Consider the following 20,305-nt stretch of genomic DNA (forward strand, 5'->3'; position numbering starts at 1 on the left):
CTTCCCGGACCAGGGCTCGAACCCGTGTCTCCGGCATTGGCAGGAGGATTCCCAACCACTGCACCACCAGGTAAGTCCCACTACTTGTTCTTTTAAATAAAGTTTTATTGCAACACACACCAGTGATACAAACAATTACATAGAGAGTATTTAGATATAGAGAGACGAGATCATTTATAGGGTGATGTTCTTGAAAAGATGCAATGGCATGAAATCCAGAGCATAAGTGGAGGGACTGACCTTTCATAACAGGAAAGCAATGTCTCTCATTTGCCGTGGGAAGGAGGGAGTAGGAGGAGTGAAGATGGTATGTAGGTTTGCATGTTTGATGGCTAGTGGTTGAAGGAGTTTCCATCTGAGCACTTTGGTTTTCTGATGAAACTATAAGATCTTTGGTTGATGGGGGGTTTGGACATTTGAGGTATTTGAAGACGGCTTAAGAATTATTGCAAGCATCATTTCATAATAGCCAAAAAGTAGAAACAATTCAAATGTCTATCATCTGATAAATGGATAAGAAAAATGTGAAATATCCATATAATGCAATAGTATTTAACATTTAATATTTAACATTATAAAGGAATGAAGTACTGATGCATGCTACAACAATGGATAAACCTCGACAACATTACGCTAAGTGAGAGAAACCAGTCACAGAAGGTCACATGTTGTATGATTCCATTTATATGAAATGTCCAAAAGAGGCAAATCCATTGAAACAGAAAGATTACTGGTTGTCAGGGATGCAGGGGGAGGAGGAATGGGGTTTCCTTTCGGGGTGATGAAATATTCTGAAATTAGATAGTGGTGAGGTTGAAGAATTTTGTGAATATACTAAAACCACTGAATTCTATACTTTAAAAATGTGAATTTTATGGTAGGTGAATTATATCTCAATAAAGCTGTTGTTTAATAAAAAGAAGACAGACAGAAAGAAAAGTTTTTGCAGAGACTATAGTGCACTGTCCAGATAAAGGAAGTGGGATTGCCAGGTAGCAGAGACATCCATAAAGCTAATGAAGCTGGCTGCACAGGTCCCCACGAGAGTATGGAGCTGCTGGGAGAGGCTGGGTGTCCTAGTTGGGAGGGGAAGTTAGGATGCACTCAGAAAGCATATCCGTGTAAGGATTCTGGCAAATCATCATAGAGATCTCAAAAGAAAGGCATCTGTATCTCAAAGGCGCCAGTAATTTGTTCCTTATTCATTTCCTCATTCTAGATTCATATTCATCGTAATTTTTAATTTGTAATTGTATATTCTTTTCCTTTAAAATGACTCCCCAGGGCTTCCCTGGTGGCGCAGTGGTTGAGAGTCCGCCTGCCGGTGCAGGGGACGCGGGTTCGTGCCCCGGTCCGGGAAGATCCCACATGCCGCGGAGCGGCTGGGCCCGTGAGCCGTGGCCGCTGAGCCTGCGCATCCGGAGCCTGTGCTCCGCAACGGGAGAGGCCACAACAGTGAGAGGCCCGCGTATCGCAAAAAAAAAAAACAAAACAAAAAACAAAACAAAACAAAAATGACTCTGCAAACCATATATGCTTCAGGTTCCAGAAAACCAAGATCTGCCCCTGCAGAGAGCTGAGGGTCTATCTACTTGAGGTCACTGAACATGAATTTACAGTGATGTCACTGATTCTGTTGTGTAACTTTCTCCAACGGCGCTTGGCTGTTTGGGTGCAGAAGAAAGTACAGTCAGGTTCACCCAGGGTTGGGGTTTCGTGAGTCGGAAGCATGTTATTAATAATGTGGACCGCAAAATTCAAACTGGATAAGGGGGGGAAGTGAAGACGGAGAGGTCTGATGGGTCATGCGAAAGCAGAGGTGTTGGAGAAGAAAGAAGATTACAGAGGAAGAACTGGAAAGATCAAGCTGGAAGATGCGTAGCTGGAGTGGGCTGCTGGAGGTGAATGACAAACTCCACGGAGGGGTGATGGTTTGAGGTGATTTGAAGGCCATGGGAGGTGACAATCGGCACTTGCTCTGAGGAAAAGTCTCAACTCTAAGAAGATCTCCAGGCCTCAGCACAATCTGTCCCTTGCCTGCTTCTGTCACCTTACCCAGTCCAATGTCCCTCTCACTTGTCTCCCTGCTGCCTTCATTCAGGTCCTCCGGAGTTTCTTCCAGACTGAGGATTTAGACACCTCGTAGTTTCTCTGTTGTCTGGAATACTCTTCTCTGCTGCTTGGCCAGGCCATTTCTACTCATCCTGAGGATCTCAGTTTAAAGTCAGTTCCTCAGGGAAGTCTTTCCCCACATACCCACCCTTCTCCAGGGGGTAGAGCCTCCAGTTGTATATCCAGGTAAGACTCTTTGTTTTTCCTTCACAGCATTTATCAACTGTATTGTAGAAGTTAAGGGGCTAATGACTAGTAAAATGTTCTTCTCTAGAATAAAGGAGTGAGGTAATATGTCTGGCTAACCTCCCTATTATATCCTGGGTCCTCAAGAACTTGTATATACAAAGACATTCCATAAATATTTGTTGTATGAATGAAATTTAAGATACTGATGTGTAATAGTGTTTTCCAGCATACCTTTTAACATATAAGGATATAAAATGTAATTTTACAGATAATCTAAAAACGGCATATAATGTAAAGATAAAGCCAATTTCCTTTCTAACATACATACGTGAAGACATATCTATCTTCAACCTCTTCTCACTTATTTGATCTCTAGAAATATAAATCTCAAACAACATAGTCGAAGATAAGGGAAAATACTAAATGATTTCTTATATGGAAATGAGATAATTGAATCCCTTATTTGAAATAATGAAAAAAATTACTGGGTATACAGTCAGTCCTTCCATATCCTTGGATTCCTCATTCGAGGATCCAACCAACCTCGGATGGGAAATACTCGGAAAAAATCCAGAAAGTTCCAGAAAGCAAAACTTGAATTTGCCGCACGCTGGCAACAATTTACATAGCATTTACATTGTATTAGGTATTATAAGTAATTAGAGATGATTTATAGTATAAAGATGTGAATACTACACCATCTTATACAAGGAAATTGAGCATCAAAGTATTTTGGTATGGGGAGGGGTCCTGAAACCCATTCCCCAGGGATAAGGAGGGCTGACTGTATTACAATCTTCCATTAAAAAGAATCTGAAAAAGTATATATATATATATATATATATATACACACACACACACACACATACATAAACACACGTGTATCACTGAATCACTATACCATACACCTGAAACTAAAACAACAATTGTAAATAAACTATACTTCAATTTACAAAAAAAAGACTTTAGGGATTTCCCTGTCTGTCCAGTAGTCAAGAATTCCTCTTCCACTGCAGGGGGTATGGGTTCGAGCCCTGGTTGGGGAACTAAGATCCTGCATGCCACACGAGTGCGGCCAAAGAAAAAGAAAAAGTGAGAGACAGAGAGATTTAAAAAAAGGACTTCATAACAGGAGTGGAGGAAGTGGTAAATTATCTAGCCAACAGTTAACTATGAAAGAGTGGACTAGTCTTAGCAATGTTAATTATAAATACTTTGACTCAGTGTACAGACACACTGCCTGTGGGAGAAGTGGAAAACTAATTCAGTGATTTATTTTCATTTGGACGACTTGTGGTAAAACCCGAGTTCACATAAAAATTGCTTTGGTTTATTAGCTGCCATAAAAATTACACTCACTTGTACTCTAAAAAGCCTTAAAATTTAAGAAAAACAATGAACCCCCTTGCTCGTTTTTTTCTCTCTCAGTCCTCCTTATGGTTATCTCTTTGATCCTTCACAAAACAAGTCTGATTCTCTTCTTTACAACATCTTTCAAATCTCTGGCTAGCTGCCTCTTTAAGGAACACTTTTCTCATCCTATCTGACCTGGTCCCACCCTGGTTATTCTTCCAATTTACTGTGTTTATTTCCCCCAGGGCACAACATTTATCACAATCTGTACTTGTGTTGACCCCTGTTTACTATCCTAGCTGCCACAGAAATGTCACTTCCGTGAGTGCAGGGACGTCTAGTTCTCACCACCCCAGCACCTAATTTCCTAGTACAACTGTATAAGCTTTTCAAACTCAGAGGAACTCCTGAATATGAATGTTGTATTAACAAGAAAATGCCTGAGGTTATTTTTTCCAGAAACGTTCACTTATCTCCTACTATTTTTAGCACTTTTATCTGATTATTTATATTACCTTCCAAAATTTGTGTGAGGGCTTTGTTTTCCATAAATAAACTGAAAAAGATATTTCTATCCCAGGATCGTGTTAAACTCAGGACCACGTATCATAACTGTAAAGCACACGCAAGAAAGCAAATAGCGCTAAGACATCCAGTAAGTTTCCGTTTTCTGGTCCAACTCCTCAAGGGTAGATTTTAAACAAATGCCAAGCCAAGTGGAAGAAACTGGCAACAAATGGAGGGAGTGTGAGACTTCAAAATGTCCCAGAGATCAATTCAACCAAATCCTTTGGCCCCGCTAAGCGTTCCCACACCACTCAGGCAAGGCTGCTCCGGGGACCAGCCCACACCAGCCCGGAAGGGTCCTCCCCCTCTGCCCTCCGCTCCAGACTGGTCTCCTTAGAGCGTTCCCCCGGGTCCTCGCCCTCCTGGTCCCTGCCCTTCAGACTCGCGGGCAGGGATCCGGGGGTCGCGGACTCTCCAGGGCGCGCGGTCTCCCTCCGGGCTGTTTTGCTTTGCACGCTGTCAAGTACAAACCCCCCAGCCCCTCCCCCCCAACTCCTGATCTCGTGCACAGTACTAACTCCGAACTGACACTCGGCTGACCCAAGATGGCAATCTCCAGACCTGAACATTCGAAGGTTCCTCGCTCCACCCGGAACCCGAGACCCGGCGGCGCCGCCCTCGCCGCCTTGGCGAGCAGGCCGCCGGGGGCTCCCGGATCCACGGCCGCCGGGCGGCCGAGGACCCCTCTCCAGCTTCCCGAACTACAGATCCCAGGGTGCCTCTCGGACTCCCGCTCCCTCCCTCTCTCGCTCCCTCCCTCCGTGCGTCTCCTCCTCCCTGGCCCTTGTTTTGGCTGGAAGCGCTCCGGCGGAGTTAGAGAAAGTCTGGGCAGAAACCGCAGCCGGCCCGAACGTGGGAAGGGGAGGAGGAAAGGAAGAGGGAGCCAGGAGGCCGGGAGAGGGAGGGATCGGGGCCGGAGGCCGGGCCGCTCAGAACCTGCCGCGCGCCCGGGGGTGGGGGAGGCGGCGCGGGAGGAGCGCGAGGGGACTGGACGGTGGGCTCGGTCCCCGCAGCCGAGCAGCCGAGACCCTCCTTCCTTCTCCGCCCTCCGCCCTCTCTCCCGCGGCGGCGGCGAGCGCGGACCCACCCTCGGGCGGGACCTCTGCCCTGCCCAGCGACGCCGAGCCGGCGGCTCCCTCCGTGGCCCTGGACCAGCCCTGCGCCCGCTGTCCACGGGACCCTCGCGGCTTCCCCTTTCCTCCCGGCTGCCCGGGCGCCGCGAGAAAGTGACCCACCCTCCCGCGAGGAAGGGGAAGGAGAGGATCGCGCAGGGCGCACCGAAACCTAGAGCAGGCGAGCCGGAGTGGGCACCGCGCAGGGGCATTGTGTGTGTGTGTGTGTGTGTGTGTGTGTGTGTGTGTGTGTGTGTGTGCGCGTGCAGCGTCGTGTCTGTCTAGAGAGCGCTCTGGGAGGTCCCGTCCCGAGGGGGCGGAGCGCAGGGGGCCGAGGCTTGGGCTCCGCGCCGGGGCAGAGTCCCGTTGAGCCCGAGCGCGACGGAGGCAGCCGGCGGGACGGCGCGCCTGGCGGCTGGGCGGGCGCACTGAAGGGAGGCCGGGGCGCCCTCGGCCCGGCCGCGGACCCTGCCCCGAGGTGTCGGCCTCGGCGGCGCGGCCCGCTTCTACTCACGTCCGCGGACCTGCTTGCGGGGAAGAAGCTCGGAGTCCGAGAGCCGGCGCGCCGCGGAGCCCGTCCGCCCGGGGTGCGCCGCCGGAGAGCTAGGTCCCCGCCGCTGCGCGGCTGTCCGGCGTCGGCGGTGTCGGGAGCGCGCCCGGCCCGGAGCCGGAGAGGCGCGCACCATGAGCGGCGGCGAAGTGGTCTGCTCCGGATGGCTCCGCAAGTCACCCCCGGAGAAAAAGTTGAAGCGTTATGTAAGTAGAGGTCGGCCGCCGTTCCCCTTCCCGGGCGGCTCGCACGCGGGCTGCTGCTTCTCCTTGGTCCCCATCCTTTTCCCGTGGGCCCTTTCCCCGGCAGGCTGGGGACCCAGGCTGGACACTCACGCCCGGGCCTCCTCTTGGCCGGGCACCTTTCTAACTCCAGATTCCAGACATCGGCCCGTAGGAGGGCCCGGCATGGCCAGTTGAGCGCCGGCTGCATGTTTTTATTGTTCCTTTTAGCAGGGGCGAGGGGGAGAGCATTCTCCTTTCGTTATATCTGCAGGGAATCCTTAGGGACTGCTGTGTAGTAAATTTCCCGCAGTGGGAAAACCACGGAGGTGTTGGAACTCATCAGCCCTCTATTTTGTCCGCGCGCCCTCCCGCCTTCCCTTCGGGGTGGTTGCCGGAAGCGGGCGGGGGACCTGGGAAGTTGGCCTCAGAGCCGAGCATCTCCAGTCCGCGCACACGGGAAAGAAAAAAGTTATTACGCGCCCTACCGTTTGCTTAGCACGGTTCACATTTTCGCGGTTTTGAAGCAAGCGAGGGACCTTGGAGTTTGGCCCGAGAGCCTTGGCAGTTTGCTGCGAAAGGAGGGCGCTGGGGGGGGAGCCTGGTGGCTGGTGTTCGGACGCCTTGGACACGCTGTCAAACCCCGCAGGAGAGGACAGCTGGGGCCAGTCAGGATTTCTGTGTGTTACGGTACTTTCCCAGGCCACCCGAGTTGCTTCTCCTGTTTATGTGTTAAACCGTTTTAGCTGTTAAGGAATATATTCCTTGAAAGAACCAACGTTGCTTGGGTGGAAATCTGTGTCCTCTTCGGGGGGGGGGGGTCTGCGATCTTATCCGCTTCTCCCCCATTGGCTCTTTTGTTGCTGCCCCCTGCAAAAGAAAGAAATGACACCTTCGCCCTGGCATATGACGCAAATATTTTTCTAGTAAAGTATGTCTCGAAAACAAAATGTATGCCCCCTTAGATATAAATTTACTACCAGGGGGCCGACACTAATAACGGAACCTGTTTCTTGTGGAAGGGTATCTACATCCAGAGTGAGAGCTCGAGGTAGTCCTGTTAGTCACTGTTTGCTTGCATAGAACGGAGTGAAGTGCAATATTAAACTTCACCGACAACTCACCGGTGAGTTTCTGGTTTACTTTCTGCCAGAATTTGTTATAGGCAAGTAATTCTTATTTAAGGATTTGATGCCACAAATCCTAAGAAAGTTCTCCAGAGAGTTTTTGAATCCTTTCAAATCCTGTCTCTCCACCTATCACACTTTGCCTGAATATTCTGGCAAATATGCTTACTTTAATCTAAAAATTGGGGAGAGGCAGTGTTGTTTTCAGCTCTGAGTTATGAAGAGAAGGTTGTATGTGTGTGGAAAGAGGGAGTGGATTGATAGAGAGATGTATTTGTTTTGAGAAGGCGCTGTTTAGGAAATGATTGGGTCCTTGGGGGAACTGAAGAACACTACATTAGCTGAAAGAGGTAGTGGTAATAGAGGTTTAATGCTTTCTTTCACATGGTTGGTTTATGGCTCTCTCAAAAGATGCCCTGGGACCATAAGATTAAAAAATACAGTAGGAAAAAAGCCTTGCCTCTTGGGCTTGCAATTTAATGCAATACAAACCAGGAAGAAAATCAGCCCCAAAGATTATGTCTTAACAAGGACCAAGAAAATGGAAAATCTGAATTTTAAAAAATTTATTATTTCATTTGATCATTACAACAGTTTTATGAGGCGGGTATTATCTGTCTGTTTAACAGATGAGAACACAAGTCTACATAACCAGAGCGTGCCAGAGGCAGGGTTTGAACCCAGATCTGCCTGCCTCACTGGCCTTTAAAAGGTTAATGACTCATCTAGTTGATTTCAAGTGGCACTCAGGCGGTCATCTGTAAACAGCCTTTCAAGTTGTAACTTTCTATGAGTCTACGGATATTGGTTGAGCATATGCAAGGAAGGGGCGGGCTGCGGGTCAGAGGTGCAGTGCTGAAGAAACACAAGACAAGCATGTGTGCACAAAAGGTAGCTAGCAACGCCACATGGTTTCTGATTGTGTGCCCAAGTGGATCACTATGGGTATTTCATAGATGTTTTGAGGAACAAGCTTCATGTAGACTGAAACCTTAGGAATACTTTAGGGAGACAATGGGCTCCCTAAATTGTTGTCAACTGAGGGGAGAATATGCCTAACTGTGGAGGGAGGCGGGGTTTTCTTTGCCTGGCTGGGCACTGGGGTTTTCTTTCCACAATAGTGAAGTACATAGAGACAGCCCAGGAAGAAAGTGGGCAGGGTGGCCACCAGAATTGAGGGGTCCAAGAGGGTGACTGGAGACTTATAAGTTAAAATGAGTCTTGTCTTATATTTGCACTGTCAAGTCGGTTGCCCAGATTTTGACATTCCCAGATGATTGCTCTTTGGCTTGGTATCCAATTCAGATAGTTTTGGCTAAAGCAGCTTTGCCCCTCAAAGACATTGGCATATATACATGCATCTCCTGTGCTGGTTTGGTTTTCATGTAAAACCTTTATTTTCTGGATGAAAGGAAACATTGTTGGCCACCCAGTAGGCAAAATGTTGCTTGATAATGGTTTTGAATGAACGGATTCACTGTGATAAGATATCTTGGATGCCTGGTACTGTAATTGTTAAATGAGACTTCAGGGAGTTTGAACATTGATTTTGTTGGGGAACATTTGGCCAGAGGACTTTGACAGTTGTCTCGCTGTTTACAGTATTTATAGGGTAGTCCAAGCATTGATTAAGATGATCCATCAGGGCTTTTAAGTGACAAAAAATTGTTTTAGTTTTATCTTCAAAGTCATCTCAAGTTATGGCCCCCATGCATTCCATTTACAACTCCATTTTATGTTTGCTGTTTTATAGTCAACAGCATTGTTTTTTTATATTAGTACGTTCCTCAGATATGGAAGCTTTTCTTGAATTTCCTAAAGAGAGTGGAAGTGGCATAAAAGACAGTAAGACAAAGACTAGTGAGCGGATTCTCCAGCCTTTTTGCCTCTTTCTAATTTTTTCTATATTTATTTGCAAAAGGTAAGAACCTCTTGTATGTGTTCCATCCTCTGAGAATTTTTAGAAGTCCACTTAAGATGGAGGTGAAGATTTTTCTGCTTCCTCTCAGTTTTGCTACTACTGTGTTGCTGTTTTCATCCTGTGTTATATATTAAACAGCTGATTTTTCACTCTGTTAAGGACCTGAGTAGAATCACATACAGATCAATGTCACTAGGGTTATAGGAACCAAGCAGACTCTTGGTAGTATGCACTCAATGGCAGCGCTCAGATGTTTAAAGGGCTGTTTAAAGACAAATCAGCCATTTGAAATAATGGTAGAATTTTCATCAGGATTTGAAATTTTAGCTGAGATAAAAGGTAAGTCTTGAAAACAAAGGATTGCTTCAAGCCAGCTGGCTGTCCCCCTGTCTCTGCAGGGGGAGCTTCCCTGTGGCCTGCCTCAAGCCAAGACACCAAGTTTGGGCTCCTCCATGGCCCAGATGTCTGCCTTGGGCCAGTGTGCAATCTCTGCAGGAGAACCTGCTTCTGGACCAGGGCAAGGTGGCCTGCTAGCTGCCAGCCAGCTGGGGAGCAAAACCTCAGCCAGTTCTTGGGTGTGTAATCTGCACCCAGCTTGGGCTCTGCTCTTCAGCTGTCAGTTTATAGGATGTTTTTTGTCTGAACTTGTGGTTCTGGGAATGGACTTAGAAACAGAAATAGCATCTTCCTCTGGGTGGGCACCTGACATCTTACTTGGAGGAGAGAGGCATGGGGAAGGCAAAATAACAGCATCTCCTTGGTTCAAGGACGACCCAGGAGCTGGGCTAAGTCCCTGTTCCATAGTGTCACTACAACAAAGAGGACTGGGATGTTTGGAAGCTTTTCCTGCCCTTTTTTGGCAATTCCCAGTAGTCAACAGATTCTGAAGCTTTTGCTTACAGTGACTGAAGGACCATAATTATTCTCTCCAAGGAAATTTTTTCCTGCAATTTCCCATTAGTGAACATTCCATTCAAATTTCGAATGTTTTCTTTTTACCTTTTCCAATAAGGCAGGAACATTGTTTCTACTAAGAAAGATCATCAACTAGCAATTACATTGTCTTTATGAAAGTTAATGATAGTTAATTGTTTTGTTGTGTCTGGGCTTAGTGATACGAGTTGCTGAATCCCTAAATCTGATGGTTGTCTTTTGGGATTCAAAATTACTACTAAGAAGGTGTATCAGCTTGGAGGGTAGTTTTAGAATTCCGCTGTTTTTAATTTTTTTTTTAATTGATCATCTTTGAACAAATACAAAAATATGGCAAGAATTTATACTTGGATAATCTGGTTGACAGGTGAACTGGTTATTTCACCGTGTTTTGCCATAATGAGTCTGCTTAAAGAATATGAAAGAAATGAAGTGACAAGGCACTTTTAAGGCTAAGTAAGATTCCACAGTTTGGAGTTGACATAAAAAATATGTAGCTAAGGTCTTGATGATTTGCAGGTTGAGGACATTTAAGAGGTGATTAACTGTCAGCACTGCTAATTTTCTTACAGAGACTAACACACGAGAAGGAACATCGTAGCAGGTGGATTACCACTTTATTTTTGAAGGGTTTTGGGTACATTGGGCCATGGTCGAAGGAACCCTGAACTGAGTGTCAGGACCCAGAATTCACCTGGGCTTTGCCACTGTTCATGTGCTCTTTGGATCCTTCTGATCCTCGGTTTCCTTATCTGTAAAATGGGGAGGGGGTGGGCAACACATCTACATTCTAAACTCTCTTGCCCTCTAACATTCCTCTTCTAAGACTTTTCCTTGGCAGGGAGGGGCAGATGGGGAGCTTCTCAATAGGCTTCCTTTTTGGGGGGGAAATAAATCTTTATTTCTTGCTCATCTTAAATAGCCTAGTGAATATATTAGAACTGTAGAAGCAGAATTCTCTGGGGACCCTCCAGCCTAGTGAATATATTAGAACTGCAGAAGCAGAATTCTTTGGGGACCCTTTGGCGCTTCCCTTAACAGAATGCAGGCTCACTGACCCCAGGGCTGCCGAGTTCCTGTGCTGCTGTGTCTGACACAGAGTGGAAGCTCACCAGGTATCTGTTGACTGAATTGATAAACAGGTATCTCTGGAGCTTTTGTAAATGTGCCACGTGTTGAATACCGTGGAGGGAAAGGCCCACTCCCTTCCCGTAAGGAGTTTCTAATCTGTTCCCCAAGACAAGCTGTAAATGCATGTTCCTTTAAATCGTTTTACAAGAGCCATGTTTATAAGGCTGTATATGATGAATTGCCAAATGGTTGATACAGACAGTAATTGCTTAAGAGCTCAGACTAGAGGGGAGGGGGATGGGGGCAGCCAGGGAAGACGTCACAGGTGAATTTCAGGCTCCATTCTTGGAAGAATCCAGGTGCTTCTGACAGAAATAGCAAAATCAGAAGGGAAGCCTGGTTTTCAAGGAAGAACAGGGACTTTGTGTTGAGTTCAGACATCCCCGTGAAAAGAACAGAACAGCTCCGTTTCATGCATGGAATTTGGATGTCAGCTGTAACTTGCAGTTTGAGAAGTTTCAGTTTCTGCCATGACCTAATGCTCCTGATGGGGTCCTGACCACAAGTGAATTTTCTGTCCCGGGCTAGACAACAAACCAAACAACCCCACTTGTCCGGTCACCTGAACTTATTAAAATTCCAAGGGACATGTGTTATTTAAGATTTCTTTATGTCTGTTTGGAACTAAATAATTCATTCTGGCAAGCATTTAGTTGACAACAGAGAGGGAGCATGTTCTGGTAGGAGGGAGAATAAAAGAGCCTTTGATTCATTTGCTTCTGAGTTCCAGCAGGAGGGCAGGGGCTGCCTTGGGCTAGCGTCTTATTTTGGACTTTGGAAGCCATCTTAGCCCAGCTGTGTGAGTGCCAGCCAGTGCTGGAGGAAAGAGAATAACACCATTGGATCACATTAAACCCCTCCTGACTGTTGATGGAAGGGTTTCTCCCATTTCACATTCCTTGCATTAACATGGTGGCTCATTTCCCCCAAGTTAGAGTTCCATCTGAATTTGCTACTTGAACTTGGACTGAAGTCACAGCACTTCTGTGACTCTTCATCTCAGTCGACTAAGTACAGGAAACTTACCAAGACCCAGGTCCCTGTCTGCTCCCCCTCTTCAGCTACAGGAACAAATAAAATCAGCATTCTGTTCTTCTTTAGATTACTCCTGGGGGAAAGTGGCTCATTGTACCATGGATTTCCACGGTCCTTAAATATGTAGCCTCTTCATTTGCCAACTCAGTGGCTGGGGGAGCCTTAATGAGTTGGAGATGGCGATGCAGGCCTGTGGAATTACTGGGAAAAGTCATTTTAGGAACTTGGAAGCTTCGACCATTCCAGGCTTGTCTGTGTGAGCACCTCAGATCCTACAAGAATGCCTTAACTGGAAAAGAATTTTTTATATTTTAAGCAATTCTTTTATTCGTAGGAGCAAAATGCTCCCTAACTGAAGAGAAGAACGCTCATTGCTGAATGTGTATAAAGTAGAACCCAGCAGCTTTTGACCCTCCCACAGCCCGCTTTATAAAAAAAAAAAAAAATAGTTAAGACTCTGCACCGAAATGCATGCTTGGTCGTTATCTGGGTTACATTAGCCCTTGAAGCATTCTGATTACAGCTTGTAGCTGCCAAGCCCCGTCCTGCAGTGTTATCTGGAACAAAAATTTTCCATGTGGTTGTTTTTAGCAGAGCTACTATATGCAAACTGCATGTGAAGATGTAAGTCGCAAAGAAATAGAGCTTCTAGAAGGGGAGATGTGAGTGATCTTATTTTTTTTCCTACTATTTAACTGTTCTTTCCTTTCTGTGTGTTTCAGAAATTTTTATCATATTTCTAAACTGAGTTTCGTTTACTTATATACACTGGAAAGAATGCCAAATTTACAAGTTTTTCGTATGGTGGTGCTTTTTTTTCTTTGAATTCATACTTGGCCTAGGTAATTCCCCATGTGTTCAAAAAAAAAAAAAAACAACAACAACAGCAGTGTCCTAAAAGGAAAAAAACAAATGGCTACATTGTTCCATGAATTAAAAACAATATACCAAGAGTCCAAACATTTCTCTTCAATGTAGAAATCTTAGGTCATTTTTTTTTAAAAGGAAGAAAAATACTAAACTTTGCTTTAACTATCCTGCTCATTGTTTTTCTTTTCCCTTTTTTATTTATTTTCCTTTGTTTTAACTCGTGTCGTTTAATTTTTTTTGAAAAGTTTTACATGTGGTTCTTCTTTAAGAATATCACACATGGAAAAAGAAAACATTAAAATTTCATTTTACTTTTCATTCTCTGGTCTGAAGAGGGGAAAAATGTTAATTAACAGTAAGGGTTTGTAACTGACTTCGTGTTGCTTGGTTGAATTGAATATTTGTCACTATTGCCTAGTGATATTTAGCAGTTTTATGTGAAATAAGCAGGTAAATATAATTTTAGTTAAGAGGCTTGCTTTTATGAAATAAAATATGCAGGACAGTAGCATCAGGGGATTGAGAACTCAATCTATTTTTGTCGTTTTTACTGTAATTGATATTTTGTATTAAATATTTACTGTATTTAATACATCGGTTAGCCAGTTGCTATAAAATTTTATCTGCTAACTTTTTTAAGTGGGAGAGAGGTAAAAAGCACTCTTTCCCCCAGGAATCCCTAGCCCCCCTTTTCCCCTTGTTTTCCACTTCTTCCTCTGTAGTAGAAGCCTCACTACCAACATCACAAAGTAGTCATGTCAAAATCCTTACACACACAATCTTTCACCTTTTCTCTAAAAAAGGGGGAGTTATTTATGTCCTGTTATGTAGTAATCAAGACTAGGAATCATAATGTTCTACCCAGCAGGTAGATTGTTTTTCTCTCCTGAAATGCAGTTTTTAGTTACTACTGTATTGGGAAATGCGGTCAGGCCACTTTCTGACTAGCAGGACTCCTCCCTTAAATGACTACCTGGTTAAAGAATTAAGTACCTGGTGTGCTTTGTCAACTCCAGTCCATCACACATTCCCATCTGTGCCTTGGCTAGGGTCATCGTAGCCAAGAGGAAGGTGCTTCTGATTGCAGGGGTGCCCACTTGATTTGTGGGAAAGAAGTGTTTTCATCTTTGTCACTTGGAAGAGAAACACTTGGTAAAATGCTACCTCCAGTGCTGTGAATTCCAGTGGCATTACATAGAACTTGGTGAGGAAGGCTCACCCCACTGGGTTAGGGAAGCATCATTTGAAGCCCCTACCCTCTGGCAAAGTTATAATTGACCCCAGAGTTGTGTAGGAGGATTGGATTTTACAAGTTCTCCCCGACAATTTCAGATTTAAATGTTTGAAGTGTTGGAAAAAGGTAAAAGGAAATACTGAGCTAGGAAGAATGCGAAATATTTGGGCAGTTAATTTGTTCCTGGTGGTGCTGTTACATAAAACCAAAGCCTTCTGAGTAATCTTCACAGGGTATCTAGGTCATTTATCTCTGAAGAAAAGTGCACAAAATTAAACTGATGCTGTAGTTCTTTTTTCTTTCTCTTCATTTAAGCAGTGGAAGAGTCAAAACAGGAAAAGCATGCCTGGTATATTTTTAGTTTTAACATATCTTTCTAGATGATTTTCCTAATGACCCACAGTATACACAGTAGAATGTGTGTACACATGATCTATTTACAAAGAAAATTATGGCTTCATTTATCATTCTTTGGTGTTTGTAATAGGTTATTAATTTCCAGAGGACAAAGATGGCATTTGTTTTCTGCATCTGAAATGCACAGGGTGGTACCTGGCACAATCTCTTGAGTAGCATGACCAAATACTTGTTGAATTTTAAGCCTAAAATGATAAATCATCTAGTTCAATGTTTCTCAACCTCTTCTAACCCATTTCTCTATCACGTATTGTTTGAGTTTCCCATGGCTTTTAATCCAGTTTTATTTTCTGTGATTTGCATTACAAAAACAATAGCTATATCAAATATCTTTCCCAATTATACTTATCTCCTTCCCTAGTAGGGAGTCCAACCTCCTCTTTTTACAGGGAATGAAAATAAATAGCCTCTGAGAGACTTAATTGATTTGTCCGAGGTCATACCAGTTAACCAGCTGTTTTGGCAGGGCCAGATCTCTTACTTCTCAGGTCAGACCCTGCAGTCCTTGAGGGGATGCCCGCTGAGAACAAGGCCTTGCAAAGAATTCAGAAGAGGCCCAAGAGGGCACTGCCTCTACCTTTCAGGAGTTTCTATGCTACTAGGGACATAAGAGGCACTCAGTACTGCAAATTATGTTGTGATCAGTGATGTGTGAGGCCAGGCTTTAGAAGAATTCAGCCGAGGGAGGTGAATTCAGGGACTCGGGAAGGTTTCATGAAGGTGGCAAGAGAGATGTCACCGGGACCTTAAAAGATGGATTCAATTTTCAGAGATGGGGCTGGAGCGAGACTCTTTCTATTACTCCCTTTTCCAGCCAGACTCGGGGGTAGGTTGTGTTCACTTGGCGGCCCCCTCTTCCTCACCGGCTGCTCATCTCATAGTAGAATACAGCCCAGGTCCTTTTCCACCATCCTTACCTAACCCGGCTCCCACTAAGATCCCAGATGGTTGCCTAATCTAGTAGAACTAGACCTGAACTTTTTAGTTTTTATTTTTCATGAAACTCTTGACTACATCGTTGGAGATAACCAGTCCATTTTCTCCAAATACGTTCTTCCCTGTGCCTTCCTGATACCAGGCTCTGGTTTCTGGAAGTGTTGGAGTTCCTAAGCGTTCTAGTGCTGGCTAGCCCTGGATGCTCTCTACTCCCGTGTCACACTGTTAGTAGTACTTCATCCATTGGGAGTTCATGAACTTTTTTGAAAATTTGATAAAAGCTCCATGTTCTCCATTCCATAGAATTCTATTTTTTTTCCCCCCTGCTTGGCCAGTGCCCACATCATGCTGGTTGTTAGTTGATTTACAGTTTTGTTAGTTTCAGGTGTACAGCAGAGCGATTCAGTTACATATTCTTTTTCAGATTCTTTTCCATTGTAGGTTACTACAAGATATTGAGTATAGTTCCCTCTGCTATACAGTAGGTCCTTGCTGGTTATCTATTTTATATATAGCAGTGTCCACAGAATTCTTACAAACTTACACACAAACCTTATTATCCCCTTGCACGTTTCCTAACCTTTAAAGCCCATCTGTGGATCATAAAGCCCAGTGAAATGCCCCTGAATTATATGCTGATGATCTGAAGACACCATTTCAGCCCATTTGTCACTCCACATCTTTGGCTCTAACTGGTTAGTAGATCTCTAACTGCTTAGATCCCCACAGCAACGGAGAGTCTGCATGCCCACCGCAGGGCTCACCATCCTCTCCCTAAACCCCATCCTCTTGCTGTTCCCTCTCTCAGTCAGTCACGCCACCATCCCTTTCCCAGTGGCTTAAGCCAGAGGGTTTTCTTTGTTCTCCTCTCCTTCTCCAAATCCTGTCAGCTTTACCTTCCGAAGAGCTCTTGCCTTCTTGCCCTCTGTGATGCCTAAGCTGCCTTTGCCTCGCTGCCGGATTTCTGCAATAGCTAGTTCATCTCCCTGTCTCCATCCTTGCGTCCCTCCAGACTAGCTTCATCAAGGCAGCCAGCATGGCCTTTCTGAAACCCAGATCTGGTCGTCCCGGGCTCCAGTTTGAGGCTGTTCTGCAGGGTTCCTTTGCTCTGAGGACTGCCCAAACCCCTTCTCTTGGCTTGCAGGGCTCTCTGTGATGTGGCCCATGCATGTACCTCCTCCTCACTCACGCGCTCCGCTTCAGCTGTACCGAGCTTTCAGGTCCCGAATTGGCTTTGTGATCCCTCACTCTGGCCTTGGCCTGTGCGCTTCTCTCCTCCAGGGATTCCTGGCCCTCCTCTCTCTGCCTCCAAACCCAGGCTACCCCCGGAGCCTCCCTCGAACTCCCGCCACCACTGTCACTCACCCGTGCAGACCCAGCGGGCCAAGAGCGTCTGTTTTGTTCCCCTTCGATGCTCAGCCATTCCCACAGGACAGTGCCCATCGCACCGGATTGCACTTGTTTGTTTAATGTCTTGTTCCCCCTTTTGATGCTGGGGCTCATTGTGATTTTTCACGAGCCCCCAGTATTTTTGCCTTCAAGGGCTCCCTTCCTCTAATAAAAAAAAAGAATAAAAATTATATTTTGCAACTGTGTCCAGATAGATGAATATATTCCAAGCTGGATTTATTATTAGATAGTTATTATCCTTGTTATGTTCATTTTTTATTCTGATTTTAAAAGAAATTCATATTAAGACACTTTTTGTGGGCTCCTAAAAGTTTTACGGGCTCTAGCACTTGGTGGCCTGTGCCTGATGGACACCTTGGCTGTGTTAAGTGGACATGAATCCTCCGGCGATAAAGTTGACAGCTGATTGATTGTGACTCGGAAAGGCAAGGAGCCCACTAGTTATTTCCTTATGTGGCACGTTTGTAGTGGCTTGAATAGCTCCTTGAAACCAGTTTAAGATTGTGTATTGTAGTCCCTGGTATCAGAAAAATATATTTTAAAAAGTAAGATCACAGACTTAAGAGGCGTATATATATGTATATTTAAAAGCAAAAATCATGAGATCTTTATGATGTCAAAAATATGTTCCTCGAGCTAATTTACTAATATGAACATTTCTTCGTGATGTGTCTGCGTACAGCAGTGGTTTTTAGTGGAAGTGCGAAGGTGATTTTGCCCCCGCCAGGGACATTTAACAATGTCTGGAGATGTTTTTTGGTTGTCGCCACTGGGGGTGCTACTGGCGGCCGGTGGGTTGAGGCAGGGATGCTACTAAACATCCTGCAATGCACGGGACAGCCTTTGCAACCAAGAATGACCCAGCCCCAAATATCAATAGGGCAGAAGTTGGGAAACCCTCAGATAGAGGAATCCTTCATAAAGCTTGGTTCCTACAGTTGTATTATTCATTTGGTTTATTTCCCTGTGTTTCCTTTAAAAGCCATAATTCAGGTACAGGACTGTGTTGCAGCCTTGGACCCAGGCATTTCTTTTTCTGGCTTCAATAAGGTTGAGAAAAAGTCATTTAGATGCCTGAGCCTTTGAACCCCAGAGGTTGGGGCCATGCACCCCTGTCACAAGGGTTTCTGCAAGAGACAGAAATCTCTCTCCAATGGTAAATGGTCTGTTATCATTTAAATCATTGCCCCAAATACTCTTTTTTTTTTTTTTTTTCCCATGCTAATCCTAGCTGGAGTACAACCAATTGTTGTCTGGGTGGGGAGGGGGATGCTGAGTCATTTATTCATGCTTTTTATTACCTCTTGGCTTGAATATCACCATTGATTGTTCACCAGCCACTCAGCTTGTTTACTTTTTATAAATTACATGTAATCAGTCCTCTTGCAGGTCTGGCTACTGTAATTGGCAGCAGCCGTGGAGCAGGGCTGATGAGTCTGCATTTGTGCTGATGTCTTACAGTCAGCTCAGTCTCCAAACTTTGTCACCTCCTCTATCTGTATTTCAAAAGGAAGGTGAACAGAACTGCCACGCTGTTCTCTCTTCTCAGATGCTCTGACGGCACTTGTTCATGTAATAGTTCTGTAGAGTCCCCGTGTCCTTTGGTGAAGGAAGAATCAAGGGTTTGGGGCAGCGGACCTCAAACTTTAATGTGCATGCCAATCACCTGGGTAACTTCTGAAAAGAACATTCTGGAGCCTTTGCCCTTTCTGAAATTTATAGTAAATCTCGGTAGAGGTCCTGGAAACTGCATTTTCTAACTCAAATCCCTGCTGATTCTGATGTAGGTCGTCCTTACCTTACACTTGGATAAGTGCTGAGTTAGCATGGAGGAAACATGGGAAAAGGAAGAAAATCCAATAGAAGTAAATGTGTATAGATAGTGGGATAGGAAGGCGAGAACCGTAACTCAGAAAGTAACTTCAGCCTCTTTTCTGTGAGATAAGGGAAATATGCTGTGATCCTTTAAAAAATATGTGATTTAGATCAAAGTTTCCCCTAAAGGGGACATATTTAGTGGATGACAAAAGTGAAAGGTAAGAATATGAGAAAGTACCTAACCATCGCCAAGAAGCTCAAAGATGTGATGAAATCAAGGAAGGTACTGTGTAGGTATCGATTTGAAAAAGAACGTGCATTCCTGAATTGAGAGCTTTATGAATGGCTTAATGATGAAGAGGATTTGCTCCTCACCAGAAGTTCTGGTTATTCTGGTTATTGGATCTGAAAGCCTATTATTAAAATACAGTCCAGATTTCCTGGAATAGTTCCAATTTCAGATATTTTTTTCCCACTGTCTTTATAGTACATGTCTAGTTTGCCCTAATTTTTGGTTAGTTGAGATGTGGTTGGTTTGTAAAAGAGAGTACCAAAATAGTTCAACATGACTAAAGAAGTTCTGTTTTCAAATTTCTGTCTGTCTGTCTCTCTTTCTCTCTCTCCCTGTGTGTAATGTATATATTCTAATCTGTTTCTTTGAACCTAAACTTTGATTTTAAAGTCCATTTTAGAGAACGAGAGCAAGAGAGAGAGTTAGATAAGACAGTCTCTATCTTAGAAAATCGGCCAAGAAATGGCCCAGGTGGGAATGGTTATTTAATCCTAGCAGAGGAATAAAGAATTTATGTCCAACTACCTACTGAGTTCACACTGATTTTAGAAAGCTATCATCTTTTTCACATATTATTTTCTTAGGGGAACTTTATGATTCTATTTATACCTTGCAGAAAGAGATTGACACCCTCCTCCCAAAATAAAAGGAATTGGGGGAGTTACTTATAAAATGATGGCTATCATCGGCTTTTGTTAATTCCTTCCTTACCCTGCTCTAACCATCTCTTCATCAGAGTGTGCGTCTTTCGGTTTACTCTACCCTAACCGTCTCGGTGTCAAAGTGTTCATTTCTCCATGCTGGGAACCCAGATTGTACTGTCGACTTTTCACCACTGTGGTGTCATACTGATGAGCTGGCCGACCTTTCCTCCCTCCGTTCCTTTTCTCCATCCTTCACTCTCTCTCCCTTCCCCTCCATTTCCTTACTCAGGAAGATACTCTGCCCATCTGCCTGCAAGATCTTAGAGAATCTTCCCATCTGCTTTGTAAGTGTTGAGTAGCATTATTGTTATTATACGGTATCACTATTGTTATTATACGAAGTGTCTACCACACCCTCTCACTGCACCGAGAG

General features: G+C 44.6%; 1 protein-coding gene and 1 long non-coding RNA gene across 10 annotated transcripts in view; one reads left to right on the plus strand and one right to left on the minus strand.

The window, feature by feature from the left end:
• LOC129392238 (uncharacterized) overlaps nt 1–4,915 on the minus strand; it is a 33,877-nt gene extending 28,962 nt beyond the window's left edge. Inside the window, exon 1 of the long non-coding RNA XR_008617773.1 lies at nt 4,783–4,915. This is a non-coding gene — a long non-coding RNA (uncharacterized lncRNA). The remainder of the gene's footprint in view (nt 1–4,782) is intronic.
• Nucleotides 4,916–5,833: 918 nt separating this feature from the next.
• GAB1 (GRB2 associated binding protein 1) overlaps nt 5,834–20,305 on the plus strand; it is a 123,677-nt gene continuing 109,205 nt past the window's right edge. For 5 of the 9 annotated variants that reach the window (XM_028491725.2, XM_028491727.2, XM_007108167.4 and 2 more), the window contains exon 1: nt 5,880–6,089. In XM_028491725.2, the coding sequence (XP_028347526.1) occupies nt 6,018–6,089 (72 nt within the window). In that variant the 5' untranslated portion in view covers nt 5,880–6,017. Of the gene's footprint in view, nt 6,090–20,305 lie in introns of all 9 variants that reach the window. The other 4 variants (XM_028491728.2, XM_028491731.2, XM_007108169.4 and 1 more) reach the window with 2 other exon arrangements.

Source organism: Physeter macrocephalus, chromosome 7 (assembly GCF_002837175.3).
Source record: "Physeter macrocephalus isolate SW-GA chromosome 7, ASM283717v5, whole genome shotgun sequence".
In the NCBI taxonomy this organism is placed as follows: Eukaryota; Metazoa; Chordata; class Mammalia; order Artiodactyla; family Physeteridae; genus Physeter; species Physeter macrocephalus.